Genomic DNA, 27445 nt, shown 5'->3' with positions numbered 1-27445 from the left:
CACATGAGTGCGAGTGCCCCCAACTCCGGTCAGAGCGAGGTACTTTCCTGGAAGGATATCCTTCTCCGTAACAAGATGTGAACGGACCAAGGTTACATCTGCACCGGTATCACGGAATCCGATGACAGTCTGGCCGTTCACAGTGACAGGCTGGTGATTCTGGGATCCGCGGTGCACCTCGGGTCCTCCGACCAGCAATACAGCAGATGAGGTAGGTGAGGAAGCGTTGGCCCCCTTAGGGCTTGGCGTCGTCGCGATGCTAGGAGGTTGGGCCGGCTTCCCTGCGTAACAGGTTTGCTTGGTGTGACCGGGCCTGCGACACAGCTCACACCAGGGCCTGGTTGTCTCACGGTTCACAGGGCCAGTGGGCCTGCCTTCTCTCCAGTTCTGGGACATGGCTCTGTCCTGGTTGGGTACTGGAGTTTTGCGGCTGTCAGGTACCAGGGGTTTGCGGATGTCTGATACCACCGGCCTGCGGATGTCCGTCATCACAGGTTTGCGAATGTCCGGTACCCGGGTTGCGACAAACATGTCTGCCAGCTCAGCAGCTTCTTTCACAGACTGGGGCTTGCGCTCCAGCACAAACTGTCTCACATCTGTAGGGCATATTGCAAGGAGTTGGTCATGGATCATCAAATCCTCAAGGGTAGCATAAGTCTTTTCTTTAAGAATTCTAGTCCATTGGCGGAATGTGGTGCATAAGCGGCTAGCCACATCCGCGTAAGAGTCTGTGGATCCTTTCAGGATGGCACGGAACTTTCTCCGGTAAACCTCAGGGGTTAACTGGAACTTAGCAATTATGGCATCCTTGATAGTCTGATAATCGCAATCTTGGTCTGTGGGTAGTTCCGCAAAAGCATCCAGCGCTTTACCAGTCAGCTGAGGCGTCAGGTGTAGAGCCCACTGATCCTCAGGGATGCAGAACTGGCGGCACGCTCTCTCAAACGAGCGTAAATATAAATCAATGTCCCCGTTTTTCTCCATAACTGGAAACCTTGCTTTGGGGACCCCGGGTAGAGGAATGCCTCCTGCAGCAGGAGTGTTAGGAGAGGCAGACCGCTCGGCCTGTCTCACTTGGGCCAGTTCTAGTGCACGCTGGTGCTGCAGCGCTTCTCTCTGAAGCTGGAACTGCTGCTGTCGCTCCTCTATTTCGAGCTGCATCTCCAGGTAAAAACGTAAATCCGCGCCAGTCAGGCCTGGTAACAACTGCTGGCTCATAGGGCCCAAGGCAGTGAAGTTCAGTCCAGAGCTGCTTGTTCCTTGCTGAGGGTTAGCAGGGGCTGTGGACATGCTGTTATCCAGGGTACCGGCATCACCCGGAGCTGAAGTAGCAACATCAGCACTCCCATAGCTGGCGGTGCTGGGTGACGTTGAACGAAGGGGCAGCGAAGCCTCCCGCACGGGATTGGAATCCTCCATCGCTTGGCCGTCCCTCTCCGTCAAAGCTTTGATCAGCTGTGATCGATTTTTGTTCAGAATGGCAATGCCTTGCGACTCACACACGGCTTGTAAGTCGGCGACAGACCAACTTTGGTAATTTGGAACTGAATCAGACATTCAGAAAAGAAGAGGAAAAGAATAGGATATAGCAAGGAAAAGGTGGGAAAATGTAAACCAATCTATTCCTATCAATGTGCACCGTTTTGCGCCCGGAACACAAGTTCCGCAGGACAGGATACTAAGTAACCACTGTCCTATTGTTATGATTGCGCAAAAAGCTGCACTTGTCAGTTCTTTGTGCTCTGATCTCCCAAAGCTGACGTCTGCCTGGTTTTGGGTTCTGCTATCCCACTAGCTGCCACCAATGTGACGACCACCCGCCAATCCCGTCGTACTAAGCCACAGTTGCCATACAGGTCTCCACTAGAGACTTCTGGAGGCGAATCCACTGTGAGCACAGAAGACGTTTAAGATTGGTTGGTGGGCCCAGACAGGATGCAATCACGATTGTATGTACAATCGGTAAAAATAAAATGACTGATTTCACGCTGGAAATCAAATTAATTTGCTGCCACCACTCTTCGTATTGAATCGGGGCGAAGAGACCCCGGCTAGCTAATCCTAAAGGGACGAAACGGTTATTTGCAACCTAGCTAGTACATTAACAATTTATAAAAATAACACAATTTGGTAGTATGTCTTCTGAGGACAGAGTTCTTAGCATAGATCAGGTCATCAAGTAACAAGGGCAAAACTGGAACGATGAAATCGTTAGTTTTTATTCTAAAACTACACACAAAAATATATATATTAAAGCTGACAGATAAATATACCGGCCAGGTGAACAGATTGGTTTGGATAGAAATAGGTAAGAGGTGGAAGGGAATAGAATGTCTGTAAGTTCAGAATTACCGTGGTAGTGTCCAGTAATAGGCAAAGTCTTTGAAATAATAATCCAAGATGGTGGGGTGCCCGTGTCCCTGCGGGCGGTCGAGATGTTAGACGACGTCAGATGGTAGATGAAGGACGCAGGACCTCAGTGTGTCACTGTTTTTACCTCCTCTGAAGCGGGGAGTGGTTATGACACGTTCAGGTCCAGCCTTGGGTAATTGGAACAGGGGCAGTCCTTTGCCCCATAGGGAGAAAACCTGGCAGCATCTTTGCTTTGCCCATTTCTCCATATCCCGTAAGTCCAATCAAGAAATATAGTAGATATTGATAATCAGTACAATTTTACGCATCATCTGATAACAAATACGACTAGAAGATAATACAGGGTGCCCGAGAACCTTTATATCTCAGAGCGGGAATCTCTGATTTGTCCGCGGGTTTCCTAGAAGGTGGGTTAGGAGAACCAAAACCATCTCTGAAAAGATGGTTCCTTTCCCATTTCCATAACCCATAAAATATTAGGAAAATATGGGAAGAATATGAAGTTTATGGATTGGAGGTGACTTTCAGGTCATCTTTCCTCCTGTACCAACCAGCTGTGTGATAAGGATCTGTCCTTTTCTTCTGAAGCTCGCTGCCCAGGCTAAAGGTGTGAGACCCCTGCTGGTATTGGAGACACTATGGCTGCAGAGAGACCAGGTTTATGAGGTTCTGTCAAGAGAATACCAGATTGATGGGTACTTAAACCTGGCATGGGGCAGGAAGATTCTTTAGCAAGAAGGTGCTAATTGTACCTCTGATCTGTGAGTTACTCCTTTAGTGAAAGAGAAGATTCTTAGTGAAGGCTCTTTTGTCTTTGTGATTGAGAAATATGGCGCATTTGTGATTTCCTAGTATCGCTGTGGATCGCAAAGCGTCACACTCATCCACACTCTGCAGATAAATTCGACATAGAAGATTGCATGTCTTATTATGGATTTTAAATCCACAGCATGTGGATATTTACTGTGAATTTGAACACACAAGGTAAAATCTGCATCCCATCTGTGTCAAAGTCTGCGTGTATCTGCAACAAATTTTTTCCCCACCCAGTTTACCAGTGTAGTCTGAAGTAGCGGAAATGTTGACTGAAAATCCGTACACCTAAGGCTACGTTCACACTGGCGTTTCTGGGTCCGCTTGTGAGATCCGTTTCAGGGCTCTCACAAGCGGCCCAAAACGGATCAGTTTAGCCTCAATGCATTCTGAATGGTTAAGGATCCGTTCAGAATGCATCAGTTTGGCTGCGTTTGGCCTCCGTTGCGTTTTTAGACGGTCACTAAAACGCAGCCTGCAGCATTTTTGTGACCGTCTGACTATGCGAAGCCTAACGGATCCGTCTAGACTTACAATGTAAGTCAATGGGGACGGATCCGTTTTTCACTGACACAATATGGTGAAATTGAAAACTGATCCGTCCCCCATTGACTTTCAATGTAAGTCAAGATGGATCCTTAGACTTTTTTTTGAATGAATAATGCAAACTGATCAGTTATTAACGGATACAAGCATTTGCTTTATTCGTGCGGATCCGTCGGTGCAGATACAAGATGGATCCGCACAAAGCGCGAGTGTAAAAGTAGCCTTACTTATGCGCGACCGCTTGTATTTAACTTTCACACTCGCATTTTGATAAAACAACCGTCTGCATCCGTTCTGAACGGATCTGTTTGTATTATCTTTAACATTGCCGTTTTCTGTTGTGCCAGATTGTCAGTAAAAACGGATCTGTCCCTATTGACTTAGGGACGGATCCGTTTGGCTCCGTTTCATCAGATGGACACCAAGCGTTTTGGTGTCCGCCTCCAAAGCGGAATGGAGACTGAACTGATGCATTCTGAGCGGATCCTTATCCATTCAGAATGCATTAGAATACAAACTGATCCGTTTTGGACCGCTTGTGAGAGCCCTGAACGGATCTCCGAAACGGAAAACTAAAACGCCAGTGTGAAAGTAGCCTTACTTGGAGATTTCACTTGAAGTGACAACACTTATGGTCACCTACGACCCTTTCAGACCTGAACCTGTGCAATTTCTTTTCGTTCTGCAGGGAAGAGAACCTGATTCCCTACACGCCTGACATTCAGATTCACGCTGAACGCTTTATAAACTACAACCAGTCCATATCCAGAATGAGGGGGATTTACACGGCCCCGTCCGGCCTGGAGTCCACCTGTCTTGTAAGTATTTGGGAGATGGTGGTCGGGCTGCTGATGTTTTGTCCTGGAGGGCTGTGTGGTGTTTTGACCTCCCTTCCTTTCCCGTTGCAGGTTGTAGCCTATGGTCTGGACATCTACCAGACTCGCGTCTACCCCTCCAAGCAGTTTGACGTGTTGAAGGATGACTATGATTACATCCTGATCAGCAGCGTGCTCATCGGCCTGGTCTTCGCCACAATGATCACCAAGAGACTGGCACAAGTTAAGCTCCTGAATCGGGCGTGGCGCTAAGCCAGGAGAACAAAGGAGCCTTCAGACACCAGAGACTTAAAGACTCTCTCTCCATCTCTGATGGCTGAAGAGAGGAGGCTGTCCATGGGCTCTGGGTGCATGGAAACGACTGCTGTAACTTGAATCTGTGACGCGCCAGCCTGCCATCACGTCACTGCCACCCCACTGCTGGTGGACAGGCCTGCACTGGAGTAAATAGGGAGGAAATCTCTGCTGGTTGAATGGATGAGTGAAAGTAATTTTTCTCAGATTTCTGGTTTTATGTGCAATCGTTACATGATGAAAAGTTCTGTGACTTTATAATATATTTTGTGTTGCAATTTCTCACTGTTTTCTGGATCGCTGCTTGCTGTCAGTGAATGGGGACACTCATTGTTTATATCAAGAGGATAGAAATCCGACAGATCTAATACTTGTCACAGCTGAGGGCTTCTTACATTTGTATCTAATCTGGACAATACTCTCTAAGGGGAATTTCTTAGGCTAGTCCCCGGCAGACAGGTCTGGCAGGAGGAGAACAACGCTGGCCTGGCCCTGTCAATCAAGAGTAGAAGGCGGGCGGGCGAGGTGGGCGAACTGAGACTCTAGTAACAGGTGCAACGCCCTACCCCGCACCCCCCGGACTTGTGTTTTAAGTTCTGCGTCCAAAGTTCGGGTTATCGAAGAATCCCGTTATGGATTCCGCTACCACGGACCATAACTGAATTTGGAATCCATAACTGGATTCTTCGATAACCCGAACTTTAGACGCAGAACTTTAAAACACAAGTTCGCTCAACACTAGACAGAAACCCTTTAATACATTCCGCCCTCTGACCTAAGCGGAGCTCCAGACTGATACATTGTACCAAACTATCAGAATTGGATGCAATTGTAGAAGACGAAAAAACATTTATGTGAGGACGGGTTATTTTTAGCCTCTGAAGGTAAACGGGAATGTTTCGATTCACTGACGGGTACCAGAGTTCTTGAAAATGATGAAGAATTGATCCAGAAAGTATATTAGAAAATAACAGAAATTATACAATAAAAAAAAAAAAATTGTTTAAATGGTACATGACTTGTTTGCAGGGCCCCTACAACCCCTTGTTCTACTGCTGGGACCCCCTACCCCTCATGGCAGAGGAAAGAGTATTGCATGGGGCCATAGCTTAGAATGCTACCCATAAGGCATTTGAAAAGGAAACCTCTTTGATTAACCGCTATATGGTCTCATGCACACGACCATGTGTATTTTGCAAAACGTGGATCCGCAAAATACGGATGGCGTCCGTGTTACTTTCATGTTGCATCCGTCTTTTACAGACGCATTGACTTTAGTGGTTCTGTGGTCTGCATTTTGTGGCCAAGTATAGGACGTGTTCTATCTTTTTGCGAAACAGACATACGGATGCGGAAAGCACATCTGTCTGCTTTCCGCATGTCCCATTCTTGGCTGCAAAATGCAGACCGTGGACCCAAGTCAATGAGTTTGAAATGGACGCAACACGGCAGTCATTCTTATTTTGCGGATTCTCGTTTGGGAAATCCAAAATATGATCGCGTACATGAAGCCTTTAAAAGGGGTTTTTCGAGACTTTTTTTATACGGATGATCTATCCTCTGGATAGGTCATCACTATCTGATCGGTGGGGTCTGACACGAGGACTCCTGCAGATCAGCTGTTTCAGAAGGCAGCGATGCTCATAGTAGCGCCTAGACCTTGTGATGTCACATTCATTAGTCATATGATCTAGGCGCAGCTCAGTCCCATTGAAGTGAATGGGGCTGAGCTGCGATACCAAGCATGGCCGCTATACAATGTACGGCGCTGTGCTTGGTGAGCAGAGAGAAGAATGCGTCGCTACTGCGTGTGCCAGTGCCTTCTCCAACATCTGATCGGCGGGGGTTCTGGGTGTCAGACCCCGAGCATCAGTTAAAAAACCTCTTGGAAAAACATTTTAATATGGTCTCTTAATATATTCATGGCCAGTCAGTTTGAAGAGTTGCCAGATGGTTACGTAAGACTCCATATTGATAATTTAATTGAATACCCCAAGCCTTCCGTCCCTGGCCCATCCGGAAATAAATGGAAGATCTGCATCGCTACCATAGAAGAATATGGAGGAGGACGATGACCATTCTGGACCACTGGATGCTGAATAAAAGATATAATCTGTATGCTTGTCATATACATCTTATATATTGCCCTAAACAAGTTATGTCCCTTTTTTCGTCTGTTTGCATGGGAGGTGCATATGTGGTATTAGAAAATCTGAGATTATGGAGGTCCTTAATTTATATAATTATTGTTTTATTTCACCCCAGGACTTGATGATTTATCTGTAGGAACGTTTTAAGCAAAATTTCCAATGTTCAGTGGATATATTCTATTCACAAATAAAACCTGATAACTCTTAAAGCTTCTGCTGTTTCTGAATGATGTGACGACACAGTGATATGGGAGGGATGCATAATTGTGTAACCAACAGACTGGCCATACAGGGCTCTGGAAAAGCTCGGTGCAGCACGAACGTGTGCCGGCCGGGCCCGTATTGCAGCCCGCAATATACAAGCTCCGGACGTTTGAGCACCGCATCACCGATGTGGACCCATTCACTTGAATCCGAAAGCACTATTGAGTAGGGATCGACCGATTATCGGATTTACCAATATTGTCTGCCGACATTCAGGATTTTCAAAGTTATCGGCATCTAACCTTGCCGATATGCTGATAATGCGTCCAGCGCTGCTGGCTTATGAGAAAGCTTGGCGCGCGCCGCCATGTTCATTGGCCAGAGTCAGTGGAGAAGGACTGAGGGAATCCCTCCCTCCTATGACGCGGCCGCCGCAGAGCCCAATAAAATGAGCGGGCTCTGAAGCTGCCCGCACCACTGCCACCAATGAATGTCTGGCTAATATTAAAGCAGGAGGAGGGTTTACCGCTGCCGCCATCTTATCTAGTGTGCTCGGCGAACGGCAGCAGCCTCCTCCTCCTGAGTGTCCTCCCCAGAGTCAAGCAGCCAGCATACCAGCTGTACCCTCCTCCTGTATCTGTATTCAAGATTATCATTGGTGGCACAGTGCGCTCCCCCCAAGTATTAAAGTGATTGGTGGCAGTGGCCACAGGGTCGTCGTCCCCCCTAACCTAAGTAATTTCATTGCTGGTGCAGTGGCAGTTCTGATCGGAGCCCCAGCAGTGTAATCCTGGGGCTCCGATCAGTTACCATGGCAGCCAGGACGCTACTGAAGCCCTGGCTGCCATGGGAACATCCCTGCTGCAACTTAATAGAACTCTATCAGGGTGAATAGGGAATATCGGTATAAGTTATTGGCTATCAGCCTGAAAGTTTACAGGTTATCGGTATCTGCTCTAAAAAATCAATATCGGTATGAATCATGAGGGGCAGAATGTGAAATGATGGGGGGGGGGGGCAAGAAATGGACATGAATCATGAGGGGCAGAAATGTGAAATGATGGGGAGGGGGCGCCAAAATGTAGATTCGCTTGTGTTAAAAAAAAATCCTTGCACCGGCCCTGGGTGGACATTACAAGGTCTGACAAATCCATTGCGGTAAAAGTGCCACCTACCGCCTTGTTGAATTTCCCTGTGGTTGCCTTCAAAGTAGTCCCTGTGGGAAGCTGTTCACCAGCGCCTCGTCCACACTTCGAAGCTTTCTTGTGACTGAATACAGAGACGCGCACGGACGCTGCTAATCGCCATTCAGAATGAGATTGTTCTGGGCCTACAAAAGCACAGCTGTAAAAAACTGATATGAGGTTATGAAACCGTATAGCGCTGCCCCTACAAGCTCACGGTGGGGGGCCCTCATCAGGCGTCGTCGTGGTTGTTACCCAATTTTTCTCCAAAGCAAAGAGTGAGAATTAGAATTTTAGATTTTAGTTATAAATGCTGATTAATATAAGGCTACTTTCACACTGGCGTTTTGGTTTCCGTTTCTGAGATCCGTTCAGGGCTCTCACAAGCGGTCCAAAACGGATCAGTTTTTCCCTAATGCATTCTGAATGGAAAAGGATCCGCTCAGTTTGCCTCCGTTCAGTCTCCATTCTGCTCTGGAGGCTGCCTGCAGCGTTTTGGTGTCTGACGATGCAGAGGCAAACGGATCCATCCTGGCACACAATGTAAGTCAATAGGGAAGGATCCGTTTTCACTGACACAATTTTTGGCTATGTTAAAGATAATACAAACTGATCCGTTCTGAACGGATGCATGCGGTTTTATTATTGGTGCGGATCCATCTGTGCAGATCCATAACCAAACGCGAGTGTGAAAGTAGCCTAAGGCCTGTTTCACTCAAGCAACGTGGATTGTGTCAGGATCTGTTCATCGAAAAACAGACAGTTTTGCATGCAAATTCAATCAGTTTTGTCTGCGATTTGCGTTCAGTGTGTGCTTTTATCAGTCCGGGTTGTATTTGAAATGCGTATAATTTTAACGTAAATTTGTTTTCCCTTAGTCCTAACAGCAACACAAGTGGGGAGTTCTCCCCTGTAATACTGGTAGGACTTTTTATTGGTTAGAATTACTACCAAGCTAATTACACAATTAACCCACCCCCTATAAAGGGACGCCCGCCCCTCTACCAGTGCTTTATCAGCAAGTACACAAACAAAAATAGGGTGGGAAATTTGTGTGCTGCTGTTAGGACTAAGGGAAAACAAATTTATGTTAAAATTAACGCTTCCCTTACGTCCTAACCAGCAGCACAAGTGGGGACCTAGCAAGGAGCAACTGACAAATTGGGAGGGCCCCCGTTCTCTTTTTTTATTTTTATTGGAGGGCGGCACTGAGAATGGTACGTCCAAATGCCACACCCTCAGAGTGCCTAGAATCTAGGCGGTAATGCTTCATAAAGGTGCTGTAGGAGCTCCAAGAGGCTGCAGCACAGATTTGTTCTAGTGGAACCAAACTTTTCTCTGCGTACGAAGTAGATACTGCCCTTGTAGAGTGGGCAGTGACAAAGAATGGAGGAGCCAATCCCTGAGCTAGAAAAGCTTAACGGATTGCCTCTTTTACCCATCTACTCAAAGAGGGTTTAGAGGCCTTTAGGTTTTAATCTTTCGGCTCCTTTGAGGTACCGCCTGAGTAGGGGGTCTTGAGCTAAAGTTCTGCCTAAAAAGGCAGAAAGCGCACTGGTATGAACTCTGAGCGTTGACGGGCTGAGGGTCCATTCACACGTCCGCAAAATGGATCCGCATCCGTTCCGCAATTTTGCGGAACGGGTGCAGACCCATTCATTTTCAATGGGGCCGGAATGTGCTGTCCGCATCCACATTTGCGGATCCGCACTTCCGCATCCGTGCTTCCGTTTCCGCAAAAAAATAGAACATGTCCTATTCTTGTCCGCAATTGCGGACAAGAACAAGCATATTCTATTAGTGCCGGCAATGTGCAGTCCGCAAAATGCGGAACGCACATTGCCGCTTTCCGTGTTTTGCGGATCCGTGGCTCCGTGTATCCGCAAAACACATTGCGGATGTGTGAATGGAGCCTTAGACCCTTGTCCAGGCCGTCCTGCAGAAACTGTAGAATCGCTGAAGGAGGAGGATCTGCGGGTACAACCTCTTTATCAGCACACCACTGAAGGAAGATCTTGTATATCCTAGAAAATGACACAACAAATAAGGAGTGCATGACACACCAATGTAGAGAAATGCAAATCAATTTTATTAATGTATCAATAAAAATGTACATGATGCATAATACATATAAGTAAATGGGCAGGGACAACCACAGTCCTACATCACCCTACTATCAGCCCAGTCACACAAATCGTGATGGTAATACCTCAATTGTACAATACAGAGAATGTAAAAAATATCCGAATGGATGTGATGCAACAGCGAACATGAGCTATATTAGAACTGCGTACGTGCCCCAAAATACTGAACGGCAACACTACCTAGGTCCAGAACAAGCATGTCTAACTGCCAGGCGGTGCACAAAGTAATGAGGCTACATACCAACAAAGCTGGGACTGACACCAGGGCAATGGCGCTCCTCGACGCGCGTTTCGTGTGTTGTTCGCTTCCTCAGGAGGAGTTCAGCTTTGTTTGTAGACTCCGCCCTGGAGTGTGAAATGGTTCTTAAGACCTCCGCAGAAAGCCCTCTAGCTTCTAGTAGGGACCTGTCAATCTCAAGGCTGTCAGATTGAGTTTCCTCAGATGTAGGCAGGGACCTGTGTCCTGATACACAAGGTCCTGTACTAGGGGAAGTCTCCAATATGTGCCCTGACTCATCTTCATGAGCTGGGTGAACCAAGACTTCTTCGGCCAGAATGGTATTATCGCAATGACCGGGGTCTGGTCTTGTTTGATTTTCGTCAATACCCTTGGTATCATGGAAATTGGAGGGAATACGTAAGCCAGCCTGAACCTCCATGTTATGGACAGAGCCTAACGCCAGAGGATTGTCCTCCTTGTAGAGGGAGCAGAATCTGTCCACCTTGGTGTTCAAGCGGGTCGCCATCAAGTCGAACTCTGGAGCACCCCACCGGAGAGTGATCTGGGTGAAAACATCTCTGTTCAACGACCATTCGCCTGGAACTGGCAGACCCCGACTCAGCTGATCTGCAACTACGTTGAGATTTCCTCTGATGTGAAAAGCCGAAAGGTGGGATAGACTAGTTTCTGCCCAAGCAAGAATTAGACCAACTTTCTGGAGGAGAGGTGGAGATCTTGTGCCTCCCTGTTTGTTAATGTAAGCGACTACGGTCGTATTGTCCAAGCGGACTCTTACCGCCTTTCCGAGGATAAGAGGAGCAAAGTGGTAGAGAGCGAGACAAACTGCTCTCAATTCTCTCAGATTGGATAAGAGAAGCCTCTCCTGAGGACTCCAGGTACCTTGTACTGGATTCTCCTCCAGATGGGCTCCCCAACCTAGAACGGAGGCGTCTGTGGTCAACGCGATCCAACGAGGTTGAATCAAGGACCTTCCATCTGATAGGTTCCTCCACCACCTGAGGGAGGAACGGACTTCGGTAGACAGGGAGTGCGTCTTGTCCAACCCCTTGGGGTTGCGATTCCAAAATGCTAACACTTCATCCTGAAGTGGACGTAGGTGACGTAGGGCCCAAGGAACTGCTTCCGCAGATGCTCACATGTGGCCTAACATCTTCATGAGAGTTCTGATGGACACCCGCCGAGGTGCCATGAGGAACTACGCGGCTCTTATCACTCGATCCTTCCTCTCTGGAGAAAGGGAAAGAGTCATCAGTTCGGAGTCCACAATAAAACCCAGGAACATCCTGGAGGTAGACGGAAGGATCTCCGATTTTTCCAAATTTATGAGCCAGCCCAAGCGCTGGAGAGACTGAAGAGCCAGCTGAAGATGAGATAAAAGAACGTCTAGAGTAGCAACTTTTAGAAAGTGTGGGGAGTGGAAGAAATGCCAAAAGGCAGCACAGCAAACTGGTAATGTTTTACCATCCCTCTTTTGGAGACCGCAACTCTTAAAAACCTCCTGTGAGCTGGGTGAATGGGGATGTGAAGGTAAGCATCCTTCAGATCTAAGGTGATCATTAGATGGCCAGGGTTTAGGATGCTGATAAGTGATCGAATGGTCTCCATTCTGAATCGCTTTGGTCTTATAAACCAATTTAGGTAACGCAGGTCTATGATCATGCGCCAATCGCCCGACGGCTTCGGGACTAGAAAAGGTTTCTGCAGGACGGCCTGGACAAGGGTCTAAGCCCGTCAACAATCAGAGTTCATACCAGTGCTCTTTTTGCCTTTTTAGGCAGACCTTTAGCTCAAGACCCCCTACTCAGGAGGTACCTCAAAGGAGCCGAAAGATTAAAACCTAGAATCCTGAGACCTATCCCTGAATGGGATTTATCTGTTGTTCGGAAGGGGCTATCCTCTCCCCCCTTTGAACCCTTGGAAAGTGTGGACCTTAGATTTTTATCTTTAAAGGTCACATTTCTACTGCCCATAACTTCGGCCAAGAGGATTGGAGAACTTCAGGCCTTGGCAGCCGCTGAGCCTTATACCCTCTTCCTCCAGGACAGAGTTCTGTTGAGGTTTCTACCAACCTTTGTCCCCAAGGTACCATCATTTAGAAATACTAACCCGACCATCACCTTACCGGTTTTATGTCTCTCTCCCTTATCTCCGAAGGAGGAAGCCCTCCATTCCTTTGACATTTCAAGAAATCTCAGAATCTACCTGAACAGAATTGCGGACTTCAGAAGATCCGAACACCTCCTGCTGTCCTTGTCGGGGAAAAACAAAGGTCTAAAGGACTCTAAACTCTCTTTGAGTAGATGGGTAAAAGAGGCAATCCATGAAGCTTTTCTAGCTCAGGGATTGGCTCCTCCATCCTTTGTCACTGCCCACTCTACAAGGGCAGTATCTACTTTGTACGCAGAGAAAAGTTTGGTTCCACTAGAACAAATCTGTGCTGCAGCCTCTTGGAGCTCCCACAGCACCTTTATGAAGCATTACCGCCTAGATTCTAGGCACTCTGAGGGAGTGGCATTTGGACGTACCATTCTTAGTGCCGCCCTCTCATCTAGGCGCTCTGAGGGTGTGGCATTTGGACGTACCAATCTTAGTGCCGCCCTCTCATAAAAAAAAAAAAAGTTAAAGAGAACGGGGGGTCCTCCCAATTTGTCAGTTGCTCCTTGCTAGGTCCCCACTTGTGCTGCTGGTTAGGACGTAAGGGAAGCGTTAATTTTAACGTAAATGTACTTCCCTTAGTCCTAACAGCAGCACACAAATTTCCCACCCTACTTTTGTTTTCTGTTCTTGCTGACAAAGCACTGGTAGAGGGGCGGGCGTCCCTTTTTAGGGGGTGGGTTAATTGTTTAATTAGCTTGGTAGTAAAATTTTCATCAATATAAATTCCACCTGTCCTACCAGTTTCACAGGGGAGAACTCCCCCCCGTTCCCCACTTGTGCTGCTGTTAGGACTAAGGGAAAACAAATTTACGTTAAAATTAACGCTTTACTTCTATGGGGCCAAAGATGCACAATATAGAACGTGCTGCGATTTTTCCTGACCGCAAAGGTGATGGGTGGAAAAAAACGTGTGCACAGACATATTGAATTGAATGGGTCAGCCTTCAATCGCCGGATGCTGTGCGTTCACTACACGGATCACATCCGGACTGAAAACTAGCTTGTGTGAAACAGAGCTAAGGCCTGAAAATGTAATCTGTGATGATGGGATGGATGCTGGGTATGATGAGGTTCTGCAGCGGCCTGCGTATGTATGGTAAGGTCTGCAGCAGCCTGTGTGTGTATGGTGAGGTTCTGCAGCAGCCTGTGTGTGTATGGTGAGGTTCTGCAGCAGCCTGTGTGTGTATGGTGAGGTTCTGCAGCAGCCTGTGTGTGTATGGTGAGGTTCTGCAGCAGCCTGCGTATGTATGGTGAGGTTCTGTAGCAGCCTGTGTGTGTATGGTGAGGTTCTGCAGCAGCCTGCATGTGTATGGTGAGGTTCTGCAACAGCCTGCGTGTGTATGGTGAGGTTCTGCAGCAGCCTGTGTGTGTATGGTGAGGTTCTGCAGCAGCCTGCGTGTGTATGGTGAGGTTCTGCAGCAGCCTGTGTGTGTATGGTGAGGTTCTGCAGCAGCCTGCGTATGTATGGTGAGGTTCTGCAGCAGCCTGTGTGTGTATGGTGAGGTTCTGCAGCAGCCTGTGTGTGTATGGTGAGGTTCTGCAGCAGCCTGTGTGTGTATGGTGAGGTTCTGCAGCAGCCTGTGTGTGTATGGTGAGGTTCTGCAGCAGCCTGTGTGTGTATGGTGAGGTTCTGCAGCAGCCTGTGTGTGTATGGTGAGGTTCTGCAGCAGCCTGTGTGTGTATGGTGAGGTTCTGCAGCGGCCTGTGTGTGTATGGTGAGGTTCTGCAGCAGCCTGTGTGTGTATGGTGAGGTTTTGCAGCAGCCTGTGTGTGTATGGTGAGGTTCTGCAGCAGCCTGTGTGTGTATGGTGAGGTTCTGCAGCGGCCTACCTGTGTATGGTAAGGTTCTGCAGCGGCCTGCCTGTGTATGGTGAGGTTCTGCAGCAGCCGGGGTTTGAGCAGTGGGTAAGTCATCACCCATTGGTCCCTGAACCCGGTAATTTCACAAGAGCTCCGCAGGGATTTTCAGGGAGGGGGCAGCAGGTTGTTCCCCCCATCTGAGCGCTGTGAATTGGAATAAGAGAGATACAACAGGTTTTCTATGAAATATGGCGATGTAAAAAATGTTTTTCTTTTTTCCAAGTTTTCATCTATTTTTACAGAAGTTAGACATATAAAATCTATACATATATGGAATCGTTGTAATCATGCTGACCCAGCACAGGTCAGTTTTTTGCCGCAAAGGGAATGCATAGTTTTTTTTTCTCCAATTCCACCCCATTTGGAATTTTTTTCCTGCATTCCACTACATTGTATGCCATATTAAATGGTGGCATTAGAAAAGAAAACTTGTCCCGCAAAAAACAAGCTCTCGTACAGCTACGTGAATGGAAAAATAAAAAAAATTATGGCTCAAGGAAGATAGGGAAGAAAAATGAAAACGTAAAAATGAAAATAAATAAATAATAAAACTATCCAAAGGGTTAATGTTCCCATACCAACGTAGTAGGATATTGGCTGCCACACACAATATGGTGGTCAGAGCCCGGATGTCACGTGTCCTCTCCTCTCTAGTAAGGGAAAACGTCACTTCCGGTAGCTGCTCAGTCACTGTCTGGAAGGAAGATGGCGTCGAGCGGCGGCTGCTCGGGCCCCGGCTGGGAAGTGGCGGTACGCCCGCTCCTCTCAGCCTCCTACTCGGCCTTTGACATGAAGGAGCTTCCGCAATTGCTGGCATCGGTGATAGAGAGGTGAGGAGAGGCGGCGGCGGGCCCGGGGACCCGGGGGAGGAGAGAGCTGTGTCACTGCGGCCATGACAGGTGCGGGAGCGGCCCTGACAACCGACACCCGAGGGGCCCGACAACCCCTTACACTCTGGGGGCACTGTCACAGCATGACGTCATCATTTATTCTGCCCCCCCAACCCCCACAATGACAATTACAACTAATGACAGACTGCAGTGTCACCCCTAACATCCCGGAACACTGGTCCCCTGTGCCCCTCAGAGCAGTGACAACCCTGATGATGCCTGCCTGTAATATTACCCCTGACACCCCCTGATGGTGCCTGCCTGTAATATTACCCCTGACACCCCCTGATGGTGCCTGCCTGTAATATTACCCCTGACACCCCCTGATGGTGCCTGCCTGTAATATTACCCCTGACACCCCCTGATGGTGCCTGCCTGTAATATTACCCCTGACACCCCCTGATGGTGCCTGCCTGTAATATTACCCCTGACACCCCCTGATGGTGCCTGCCTGTAATATTACCCCTGACACCCCCCTGATGGTGCCTGCCTGTAATATTACCCCTGACACCCCCCTGATGGTGCCTGCCTGTAATATTACCCCTGACACCCCCCTGATGGTGCCTGCCTGTAATATTACCCCTGACACCCCCCTGATGGTGCCTGCCTGTAATATTACCCCTGACACCCCCCTGATGGTGCCTGCCTGTAATATTACCCCTGACACCCCCCTGATGGTGCCTGCCTGTAATATTACCCCTGACACCCCCCTGATGGTGCCTGCCTGTAATATTACCCCTGACACCCCCCTGATGGTGCCTGCCTGTAATATTACCCCTGACACCCCCCTGATGGTGCCTGCCTGTAATATTACCCCTGACACCCCCCTGATGGTGCCTGCCTGTAATATTACCCCTGACACCCCCTGATGGTGCCTGCCTGTAATATTACCCCTGACACCCCCTGATGGTGCCTGCCTGTAATATTACCCCTGACACCCCCTGATGGTGCCTGCCTGTAATATTACCCCTGACACCCCCTGATGGTGCCTGCCTGTAATATTACCCCTGACACCCCCTGATGGTGCCTGCCTGTAATATTACCCCTGACACCCCCTGATGGTGCCTGCCTGTAATATTACCCCTGACACCCCCTGATGGTGCCTGCCTGTAATATTACCCCTGACACCCCCTGATGGTGCCTGCCTGTAATATTACCCCTGACACCCCCTGATGGTGCCTGCCTGTAATATTACCCCTGACACCCCCTGATGGTGCCTGCCTGTAATATTACCCCTGACACCCCCCTGATGGTGCCTGCCTGTAATATTACCCCTGACACCCCCTGATGGTGCCTGCCTGTAATATTACCCCTGACACCCCCCTGATGGTGCCTGCCTGTAATATTACCCCTGACACCCCCTGATGGTGCCTGCCTGTAATATTACCCCTGACACCCCCTGATGGTGCCTGCCTGTAATATTACCCCTGACACCCCCTGATGGTGCCTGCCTGTAATATTACCCCTGACACCCCCTGATGGTGCCTGCCTGTAATATTACCCCTGACACCCCCTGATGGTGCCTGCCTGTAATATTACCCCTGACACCCCCTGATGGTGCCTGCCTGTAATATTACCCCTGACACCCCTGATGGTGCCTGCCTGTAATATTACCCCTGACACCCCCTGATGGTGCCTGCCTGTAATATTACCCCTGACACCCCCTGATGGTGCCTGCCTGTAATATTACCCCTGACACCCCCTGATGGTGCCTGCCTGTAATATTACCCCTGACACCCCCTGATGGTGCCTGCCTGTAATATTACCCCTGACACCCCCTGATGGTGCCTGCCTGTAATATTACCCCTGACACCCCCTGATGGTGCCTGCCTGTAATATTACCCCTGACACCCCCTGATGGTGCCTGCCTGTAATATTACCCCTGACACCCCCTGATGGTCCCTGACTGTGATATTACCTCTGACACCCCAAATCTGGGTCACACCTGACACCCCCTGATAGTGCCTGACTGTGATATTACCTCTGACACCCCAAATCTGCCTGGCTGTAATATCGCGGCAGATGATCCTGCCACCCCAAATCTGGATCATAGCCCTCACCCCTGACATCCTCTAACAGTGCCCCCTGAAAACCTGGATCATTGAGACCCCCAGTCACTGACAGTCATGAAGATGAGTAACTCCTGCCCAGGTCATACTACAACCCCTGACATCCCCAGGTTACACCACCATTGACATTCCCTATGCTCACACCACTTTTACCGCCTTCCAATCTGACCTGACTCCTCCTGACAACCCCCGTTTCTGGCCCGCCGCAGGATCAGTTTAGTCAGCCCCTTGACGCCTGTCATCTCCTGTCTAACATCAGACCGAGGGCTATGGTTGACGCATGTGACCTAATGCGACCCAGACTGGAAAAAAAAAAAAGATAAGGAATTTTTGGTTGCATGACACGACTGTCACAGAATGCGATGTATGGCACGTTGGACGGCGGCTCACTTGTGACCTTCAACTTTAAAGGGGATTTGTCCCACTAAAAAATATAGTTTTCCAACCAGCCCCTGGATCGGAATACTTTTGTAACTGCATGTAATTAAAAATGTAGCAGAGCCTCTGAGCTGTTCAATAAAATGTATCAGTACATGATGTCTGATATTCATTTTTTACATTAATCATGGGAGAAATCCTTTAAAATAGTCTAGCCCTCACCTAAAGGTTTCCTGGGAAGGAAACAGGAGGTGACATTGTATACAGCAGGGCTCCGAGCCGGGCTGACTTGTGCTGTGGACTCCTCCAGACTGATACATTTTATCTGCACCCACAAGCAAATATAAAACAATATATACAAGATATATATAAAGCAAAAAGAGTCAATCCTGAGTCCCAACTTGGACAAATACTTGCGCTGCTGGTCCCAATATGGTGTGGTAGGTAGTTCACACTAAATGATCAAAGAATAAGGGTGTTTAGAACCGCGCTGCTCGGGGCTATGTGCCCTGCCATATCCACTGGCGAAACGGACCACATAGCCCCGAGCAGCGCGGTTCTAAACACCCTTATTCTTTGATCATTTAGTGTGAACTACCTACCACACCATATTGGGACCAGCAGCGCAAGTATTTGTCCAAGTTGGGACTCAGGATTGACTCTTTTTGCTTTATATATATCTTGTATATATTGTTTTATATTTGCTTGTGTCTGTAGGTGCGTCGAATCCTGTTACTAACATGGACATTTTTGAATTTAGAGCGAATTTTAAATGTGATTTTGACGTTTTCTGTGATACTCCTGTTGAAAATGAGAAAGGGAGTGATGATATGCGGACATTGTTTGCGAAATTAGAAAAGGAATTTATTAGAGAAATAAGAACCAGCTGGGATATTGCCTCCCTGGAGCGACTCCTAATGGAGGGCAAGATCCCAGAGGGTTTAAGATGGCAACTCCCTTTGGTAACAGAGGAGGGGGAGGATCTAGTTGGATGGGAAAAGGTATTGAATGAATGTTCATGGAAAGTGATGCAATATATCATTTCTGTTCGGAAAAATAAGCTAAAAAAGATTAACCAAGTGATTGATGGATTACAAGAAGCGATTAATCCGGAAAAAAATAACAATAGGGAAATTTATGAAAAATGTAGCAAACAATGTCAAGAAGCAGTGCTTAAATCCGAAAAAGAAATAAGGAATAAAAAGCAGAAAAAGTATGTTAAAATTAATAATGATTATAAAAATGATATAGTGTATAAATGGAAAAACAAACAAAAAAATATAGAGGAGACTATGTTGGATGTGGAGCAGGTGGATGAACCCAGTGGTGGTAATCCTAAACCGGGATACCACACTGAAGGTTTTAGGAGAACAGAAAGCGGGGGTGGAAAACAAAAGGTCTTTAATAATAGGAATAATTACACTCCGAATTACCAAACGAATGGGTACATACCGCAATATAAACAAGGGAATTACAATAGGTATTATGAATATACATATCAACCTAATAGAGAAAATGAGAATGGATACGAGTCAAATTTTGGCAGAGGGAATGAACATATATACCGTCAAAATCAGACCTACCAGCATTATCATACAGGCCAGCAGAGCAGAAATTATGGTCACAATAATGGATATAGTGGATATCAATACAGACAATCGTATAGACCACCCTATCAAGGGGGAGGATATAAGGGAAAGAAAAATTGGAGAGCGCAGGATGACTATGGTACGAGTCAATATGGAAGAGGGATGTACTATGAAGGAAATGGCCGTGGAGAGAATCAGATTAAAGAAAATCAGGACGTAGACAGAACAGGTTTAAAACAGCAGGGTGAGCAGAATTTTCCCCATCAGAGCATAAAGGGAGTGCAGAGGGAAGGGGGAATAAGAGAACAGGGAGTGAGGACACCATTAAAAAGAAGTCTTGCAGAGGAAGAAGGGGAAAAGGGAAGAATAAGCCCAAAAACCAAAAAGAGCAAGGAAATATGAGAGGGATTTTCAACTTGAGCAGTCATATTTTAACAGAAGGAGAAAAAAGTGTCCTAGGGAAAGGCTTAAAGTATGCACCAAGCCAGAAAGTTAATAAATTCGAGGCATTCCTGGATATTCACAAGTACATTAGGAAAATCAATATGGCCAAATACTGGATTAACAATCCAGCACCGCAGAATAAACATGTAGAGGAGGAAAAGGATTTTGTCCACACAAAATTGAAAGAGAAATCTAAATTCTTCCCCAAAAATCAGAACAACGAATGTGTGGAGGCATTTAAGACAGGTCTATTGAAAGAGCTGGAAAGCATGGATATTAGTAAGGTGACATATAATCTCAACTATAACGAAAGAAAAGCCCTGAAAGATCTGGAGCGGAATCCGGATATTATTGTTAAGCCGGCTGACAAAGGGGGGGGGGTGGTGATAATGAATAAGGAGAATTACGAATTAGAAATGGCGAGATTGGTTTCTGATGAAACCACATATAAGAAGTTAAAAAAGAATCCCACCTCTGAATATAAACAGATCCTGGATGGAATATTAAAAGAGGGTTTTAGGAAAGGAGTACTTAATAAACATGAATATGAGTACCTCACCGTTCCTTTCCCAATAGTGCCGGTGATATATCATTTACCAAAAATACATAAAAGCATGACCGACCCCCCAGGGAGGCCAATAATTTCTGGCCTCAATTCACTAACCTGTAGAATTACAGAATACATCGATTTTTTTCTACAGGGATATGTGATGGAAAATCCCTCGCATCTAAAGGATACAGGGGCAGTGATACACCTTATTAAGAATTTAACTCCCCCCACTACGAATACATGGATGGCCACAATTGACGTGGCATCCCTGTATACCGTTATCCCAAAGAGGTTAGGTATAGAAGCGGTGGAAAGTAGGATCAGGAATGACCCCAAAATAGGAGATGTGCAGGGGCATTTTATCCTGAAATGTCTCGAATATTGTTTGGATTATAACTACTTCTGGTTTAGGGACTCCCACTATGTTCAGTGCATCGGGACGGCGATGGGGGCGAAATTCGCCCCCAGCTTCGCCAATATTTTTATGGGGGCATGGGAGGAGAGGACTATCCTTCCCACACTAGGAGCAGACATCCCAGGGGGCAAACTTACCCTCTGGAGGAGATATATTGATGACTGTCTCCTAGTGTGGGAGGGAGAGAGGGAGGGGCTTGAGACCTTCATCCAGGGACTAAATATGAATGACTGGAACCTGCGTTTTGTGGGGGAGGTCAGCAATACATCTGTTAACTTTCTGGACTTGTGCATACAGATAGAGGAGGGGCGATTTAAAACCAGCTCGTACTTCAAAGAAACTGATGTGAACTCATATATCGATACTAAAAGTTGCCATTACGGGCCATGGCTCAAAAATATACCTATAGGGCAGTTTAAAAGGATGGCCCGTAATTGCACAGTAGTAGAAGATTATAGGACACAGTGTAAGGTGCTAAAAGATAGGTTTATTGAAAGGGGTTATGACGAAGTCGTCCTGGATACATGTATTAAAAAGGTAGAGGAGGAAGAGAAGAAAGAGAATGAATGTAAGCAAGACAGGGAGGACATAAAAAAGAAAAAGAATATACAAGACTACAGATTCTCTTTTGTAACAAAATACTGTTCGATGGCCGATAAGATCAAAAAAGCGGTGAAAAAGAACTGGCGCGTCCTAAAGAATGACCCAGTGTTAGGTAAGGTCATTCCCGACAATCCCTCTTTTATTTTTAAGAAAGCTGCGAGTATTAAAATGAAGCTTGTTCATAGCGCTATCCCCCCAATAATTGCAAAACCGAAGAAGGATGGAGGAAAATTCACATGGTGCGGCTTCTGCACTGGATGCAGAAACCGGGATAGCAAGGGACGTCTAAAAAACATTAACTGTATGATATCTAAGAAAAATGGTGAAGAGTTCCGCATAAAAGGGACCTGTTCTTGCGAAAATGAGGGGATCATATACGTGCTGGAGTGTCCCTGTGAGCTCCAGTACGTTGGCAGGACAGTGAGAAAATTAAAAATAAGGATTCAGGAACATATACGGAATATTAAGAAGGGGCTGATGACTCACAGTGTGTCGGCTCACTTCAAGCTTATGCATGGGAAAGATCCGCGGGGCTTGAAGTTTGCCGGAGTGGAAGTTGTCAAGCCGCACTGGCGAGGGGGGGACTCGCTGGCACGGATTAATAGAAAAGAAGTAGAATGGATCTACCAGCTGGGGACCCTGCAGCCTGGGGGACTTAATATTGAATTCGATCTAAAGCCGTGCATAATATGAACGATCCGTTTTCCCATGATGTCACTCGGTGAGTTCTCTTCCATCCTTCTTGAGGACCTTTGAGGCACGTCAAGAGGCGTGATCACCTGATGTAGGTGACGTGGATATTGTGAGGGAGGAGGGTTGAGAACACCTGAATGACGTGGGTGTGGGAAGGTGGGATCACATGTAACGGCAAGTATAATGATGCAATGGGAAACGTAATGATAAATGTGCATGTAATAGTAAATGTATAGAGAGTGACCCTAGAAGACAAGTATTTTTGACTAAGTAAACTGGAACGAAAAAGAGCTTTTTTAGGTATATGTAAAATGCGGGTATGTAACAAGACAAATGATTCTTTGTATAACAACTGTAAAGAAAAGAGTGTATTTTAAAATGAAATGGTATAATTTGTATATATAGGATGTTTTATCATTTATTGAGTTTGCTTGACTTGCAAAAGTGATCATGAAATTGTAATTTGGGCTGATTCCGGCACCTGTGAGATAAGAGGCCAGACTATTTAAAGGGCCTGACTGCAGACATGCGCAGTTGTCGCCCCTGAGGAAGCTAGTGAGCGAAACCCGGGTCGGGCAGGAACGATACGGTTCTTTTGTGTTTTATGCCTGTTTTCTGTGAACTCTTGTGAGTATAATAAAACCTTTTAAAACCAACATAACGGAGGGTACTTCACTATTGTGCGAAATCTTCTTGACCTTGTAGAGGAGGCGGTCTGTGAAGGATTGGATCCCCTTTAGGTGAAGAGGAGAGACGCGGGTGCCCTGCCATATCCACTGGCGAAACGGACCACATAGCCCCGAGCAGCGCGGTTCTAAACACCCTTATTATTTTATCTGCACCGATACATTGTAACAACAATCAGAGCTTTGTGATTGCAATTCTGACATTTCTTTTAAATTTTTATTTTTTAAATAATTACAGCATTCTCTGTGCGGTAAAAATGACATAACCTTACTCTGTGGGTTAGTACGATTAGGGCGATAGTCTTTTTTTTTTTTTTTTTTTTTTACTACTGAAATTTTATTTTTTTTCCAAATCACCATATTCTGACAGCTATAACTTTTTGATATTTCCATCTATGGAGCTGTGTGAGGGCTTGTTTTTTTGATCACTTTTTAGTTAAATATTTAGAGAGAGGTGAGATGACCCAAAAACCTTTGTCTATCATATATATATATATATATATATATATATATATATATATATATATATATATATATAGAAAAGGAAAGTCCGCAGCACTCCTTTAAGTAAAAAAGTAAGTGAAATTTATTCACACATGTCAGACAACGTTTCGGTCCTCTCACAGGACCTTTTTCAAGTCAGACTTGACTTGAAAAAGGTACTGTGAGAGGACCGAAACGTTGTCTGACATGTGTGAATAAATTTCACTTACTTTTTTACTTAAAGGAGTGCTGCGGACTTTCCTTTTCTACTGAATTTGTCCCATATCGAGGGACCACCGCGGGCACCTGCACTATTATATCTGCACTGAAGGGAGTGCTGCCTGAATCTTTTATGGATATAGATAGATAGATATATAGAGATATATATATATATATATATATATATATATATATCTCTATCTTCTCCCAGCAACCATCTGCAAAAAAAAAAACTGATCTTGACTTCAATAGGTCTGCAAAATGTTTATTGCGGACAAGAATAGGACATGCAATACTTTTTTTGTCGGCAGGAAACGCGGACAAGAAATGGATGAGTCCACCGCATTTTTAACGGATCCATAGAAATGAATGGGAAGCCATCCGATCCACAAAAATGTGGGGATTTGGGAGGCTGCAAGGGCTGTTTACTATAGCAGGCCTAGGAGTCTTCCCAAGGCTTCTGGTTGCACTTGCGATTTCGCTGCAGGGACTCCGAACTGAGGTCAACGGCATTCTTATGTCGCGTCTGCCGGCAGCTCGGGGGGGGGGGGGGTGTCCCGTCTGCCGGCAGCTCGGGGGGGGGGGGGGGGTGTCCCGTCTGCCGGCAGCTCGGGGGGGGGGGGGGGGGTGTCCCGTCTGCCGGCAGCTCGGGGGGGGGGGGGGGGTGTCCCGTCTGCCGGCAGCTCGGGGGGGGGGGGGGGGTGTCCCGTCTGCCGGCAGACGGCAGCTCGGGGGGGGGGGGGGGGGTGTCCCGTCTGCCGGCAGCTCGGGGGGGGGGGGGGTGTCCCGTCTGCCGGCAGCTCGGGGGGGGGGGGTGTCCCGTCTGCCGGCAGCTCGGGGGGGGGGTGTCCCGTCTGCCGGCAGCTCGGGGGGGGGGGGGTGTCCCGTCTGCCGGCAGCTCGGGGGGGGGGGGGGGGTGTCCCGTCTGCCGGCAGCTCGGGGGGGGGGTGTCCCGTCTGCCGGCAGCTCGGGGGGGGGGTGTCCCGTCTGCCGGCAGCTCGGGGGGGGGGGGGTGTCCGTCTGCCGGCAGCTCGGGGGGTTGGGGGGGGGGGTTTGTGTCCCGTCTGCCGGCAGCTCGGGGGGGGGGGGGGTTTGTGTCCCGTCTGCCGGCAGCTCGGGGGGGGGAGGGGTTTGTGTCCCGTCTGCCGGCAGCTCGGGGGGGGGGGTTTGTGTCCCGTCTGCCGGGAGAACCCCTCTAACAATACAGACGGACTAAACTGTGCCGGCTTCATTAGTTTAATTAGAGCCCTCGGTACTTCAACGTAAAGCGGCCACACGACCGCACCATGTGGTCGTAGCCTTACATATTTGGAACCCTCCGGATATGGGGTGGTCTCAGCTTGCGAGCCTGTTCCAGGCACCACTGATTTACATGGCGCAGTCCGGGAAGCATTAATACTCTTGGATCTTGATGCCAGGGGCGGGTATGGCTGGCTAATCTAGTTCATACCCGGGGTACGCGGTGCTGCTGTATTCGGATGGGGGCTGTTTGCTCGTTTCTTCTTGCAGGGTGTCTCAGTAGATCTTATCTGATGAGGACGTGCCGGGATCAGGTCGCCTTCTGCTTCCTCGTGGTCCTTGTATAAGTTCAGATTACATATTGTGGTCGGGCTCTGCCAGGGTGCACTTGCCGAAAGGAGCAGAGGACGTTGTACTCTGACTGCAGTGCGTTGCAATGAGAATTTGGATATTGAAGGCCGGGGTCGTATTGCGTGTATAAAGCGTGCGCTGGTGCTTTTCATGTTTGCCTGCTTGTCACAGTTCCCAGGCAGCGGGGGCCCGACCAGTCAGTCACCAGGGATCCACTACTCTCCCATTTAAAATGTAACATCGCCAAATAAATGTCTTCTGTGAACGCAACCCTGGTTTGTTTTTTTCCTGCTGTGGCTTTGTGAGAGCGAGGCCTAAATATAGAAGAATAGAGGGAGCGATGTTACACCACCGCAGCTTGGCATCGAGATCTGGCATTGTTGCCGCCTGTATGTGCCCAGTGTGCTTGTTCTCAGGGAAGATAAGCCAGTGCCAGCGGTGCCGACTTCCTCTTCTCTTTCCTGTTAGAACACACGCATGCTCGGCATTTTTCATCAGCGCCATAGACTTTGAATGCAGCGACTGGGATCACGCCTTCTAGCCACGGTCATGCGTCTGGTGGGACTAGTGATCATGGGTTCACAGGGCTCCGAGCCTCCACTTATCTAGGATTTATCACGTATCCAGTGCCCAGGAGAGGAATCCTGAGGCATCTTATGAAAGCTTAAAGGGGATGTCCAGTCTGCAGATATTAATGAGCTATCCGCAGGATCAGATCAGTGGGGGTCCGACACCGAGCATCCCCACCTGTCAGCTGTTTTGGATCTTAGTTTCAGTACACTAGCGCCAAGAACTGACAGTACATGGAGTGGAAGCAGAAGGCTCCATAGCTTCCGATGCCGACATACTGGAATTCAGCTCCCATTCACATGAATGGCAGCTGAGCTACAGTCCCCCGGCCCGGCCACTACCTGTTGTTTGGAGCCGTCTGCCTCCAACAGCATACACTGTATAGTTCCGATGCCACGGCCGCCCAATACAGCTGATTGGTAGGGTGTCGAGTGTCAGACCCCACCGATCTGGTATTGATGACCTATCCGCAGGTCTTGGCACCCCAATAATCAGCTGTTTGCAGGGGCTGTAACTCTGGGATCACAGTGCCACAAAAACGTTCTTTTAATTAATTTTTTGTTATTAGAGTACTCCATTAATCGTTGGATGAGGATAGGTTATCAATATTTAAGTCCTGGACGGTAATGTCCTAGCCCTGCACACACAGCTGATGGGTTGGTTACAGAGTATTTGGGTAGGGAATCCTCTGTGAGCTATGACATCAGCCACACCCGTCCTGTTCTGTGAGCCGGAGGCGTTTTGCAGACACTCGTGTCATCTTTGTTTTGTCTCATTTTGTCTTTAAAGCGAATCTGAAATCCTTCACCACGACAAACAGTATGAACCTTTCTACTCGTCATTCGTGGCGCTGTCCACCCATTACATCACAACTGTCTGCAACCAGAGTAAGTATCCCTGACCTTAGTTACTGTCATCAGTCATGCTGGTGCTTGTAGTTCTACGCGTGTGTGATGTGGTGTAGGTCCTGTTCTCCTCAGCTGTTTCATCCTCTCTTTCTTCCTCCAGTTCCCAGGAACCAGTTGCAGTCTGTAGCTGCTGCTTGCAAAGTCTTGCTTGAATTTTCCTTACTTCGGCTGGAGAGTCCCGATGAGGCGTGCGCAGTGTCTCAGGTGGGTCCTAGGCTGTCCCTGAAATTGCATATTGATGCAATATGAGGGTCCCTGGCTTGTTACCTTCCTTTTTAACCAGTACTGAGAATTACTCAACTCTGGCCAATTTGTGCATAAACTGGATGCCCATCCAATTCAGAATGCTTCATTTCCAGCGCCATGCTGCATCCCTACATCAGAATCCTTCAAATGGCCTGATTTTCAGGGAAAGTGGCCGCTGGACAAGTATCCAGACGTCCTGTATTAAATGATTCTATTATACTTTGCTCCCCTGATACACACTGTAAATATGAAATGTGTGGTTTTGCTGTTAGCTGCATCGTTCCAGTGTAGAATAAGGAACATTGCGTAT

The 27445-nt window shown here is 47.6% G+C and overlaps 2 protein-coding genes across 3 annotated transcripts in view; both read left to right on the top strand.

The window, feature by feature from the left end:
- LOC122924088 (ER membrane protein complex subunit 1-like) overlaps positions 1–7210 on the top strand; it is a 38667-nt gene extending 31457 nt beyond the window's left edge. For both annotated transcript variants that reach the window (XM_044275011.1, XM_044275010.1), the window contains exons 22-23: positions 4421–4550; positions 4641–7210. In XM_044275011.1, the coding sequence (XP_044130946.1) occupies positions 4421–4550; positions 4641–4820 (310 nt within the window). In that variant the 3' untranslated portion in view covers positions 4821–7210. The remainder of the gene's footprint in view (positions 1–4420; positions 4551–4640) is intronic.
- Positions 7211–15490: 8280 nt separating this feature from the next.
- LOC122924091 (E3 ubiquitin-protein ligase UBR4-like) overlaps positions 15491–27445 on the top strand; it is a gene marked incomplete at its 3' end in the record, with an annotated part of 69677 nt that continues 57722 nt past the window's right edge. The window contains exons 1-3 of the mRNA XM_044275014.1: positions 15491–15632; positions 26771–26868; positions 26990–27093. Coding sequence (XP_044130949.1) covers positions 15508–15632; positions 26771–26868; positions 26990–27093 — 327 coding nt within the window. The remainder of the gene's footprint in view (positions 15633–26770; positions 26869–26989; positions 27094–27445) is intronic.

This window comes from Bufo gargarizans, unplaced genomic scaffold (genome assembly GCF_014858855.1).
Source record: "Bufo gargarizans isolate SCDJY-AF-19 unplaced genomic scaffold, ASM1485885v1 original_scaffold_2222_pilon, whole genome shotgun sequence".
In the NCBI taxonomy this organism is placed as follows: domain Eukaryota; kingdom Metazoa; phylum Chordata; class Amphibia; order Anura; family Bufonidae; genus Bufo; species Bufo gargarizans.
The sequence above is the reverse complement of the archived record's forward strand: the minus strand, read 5'-3'. Positions and strand labels throughout refer to the sequence as shown.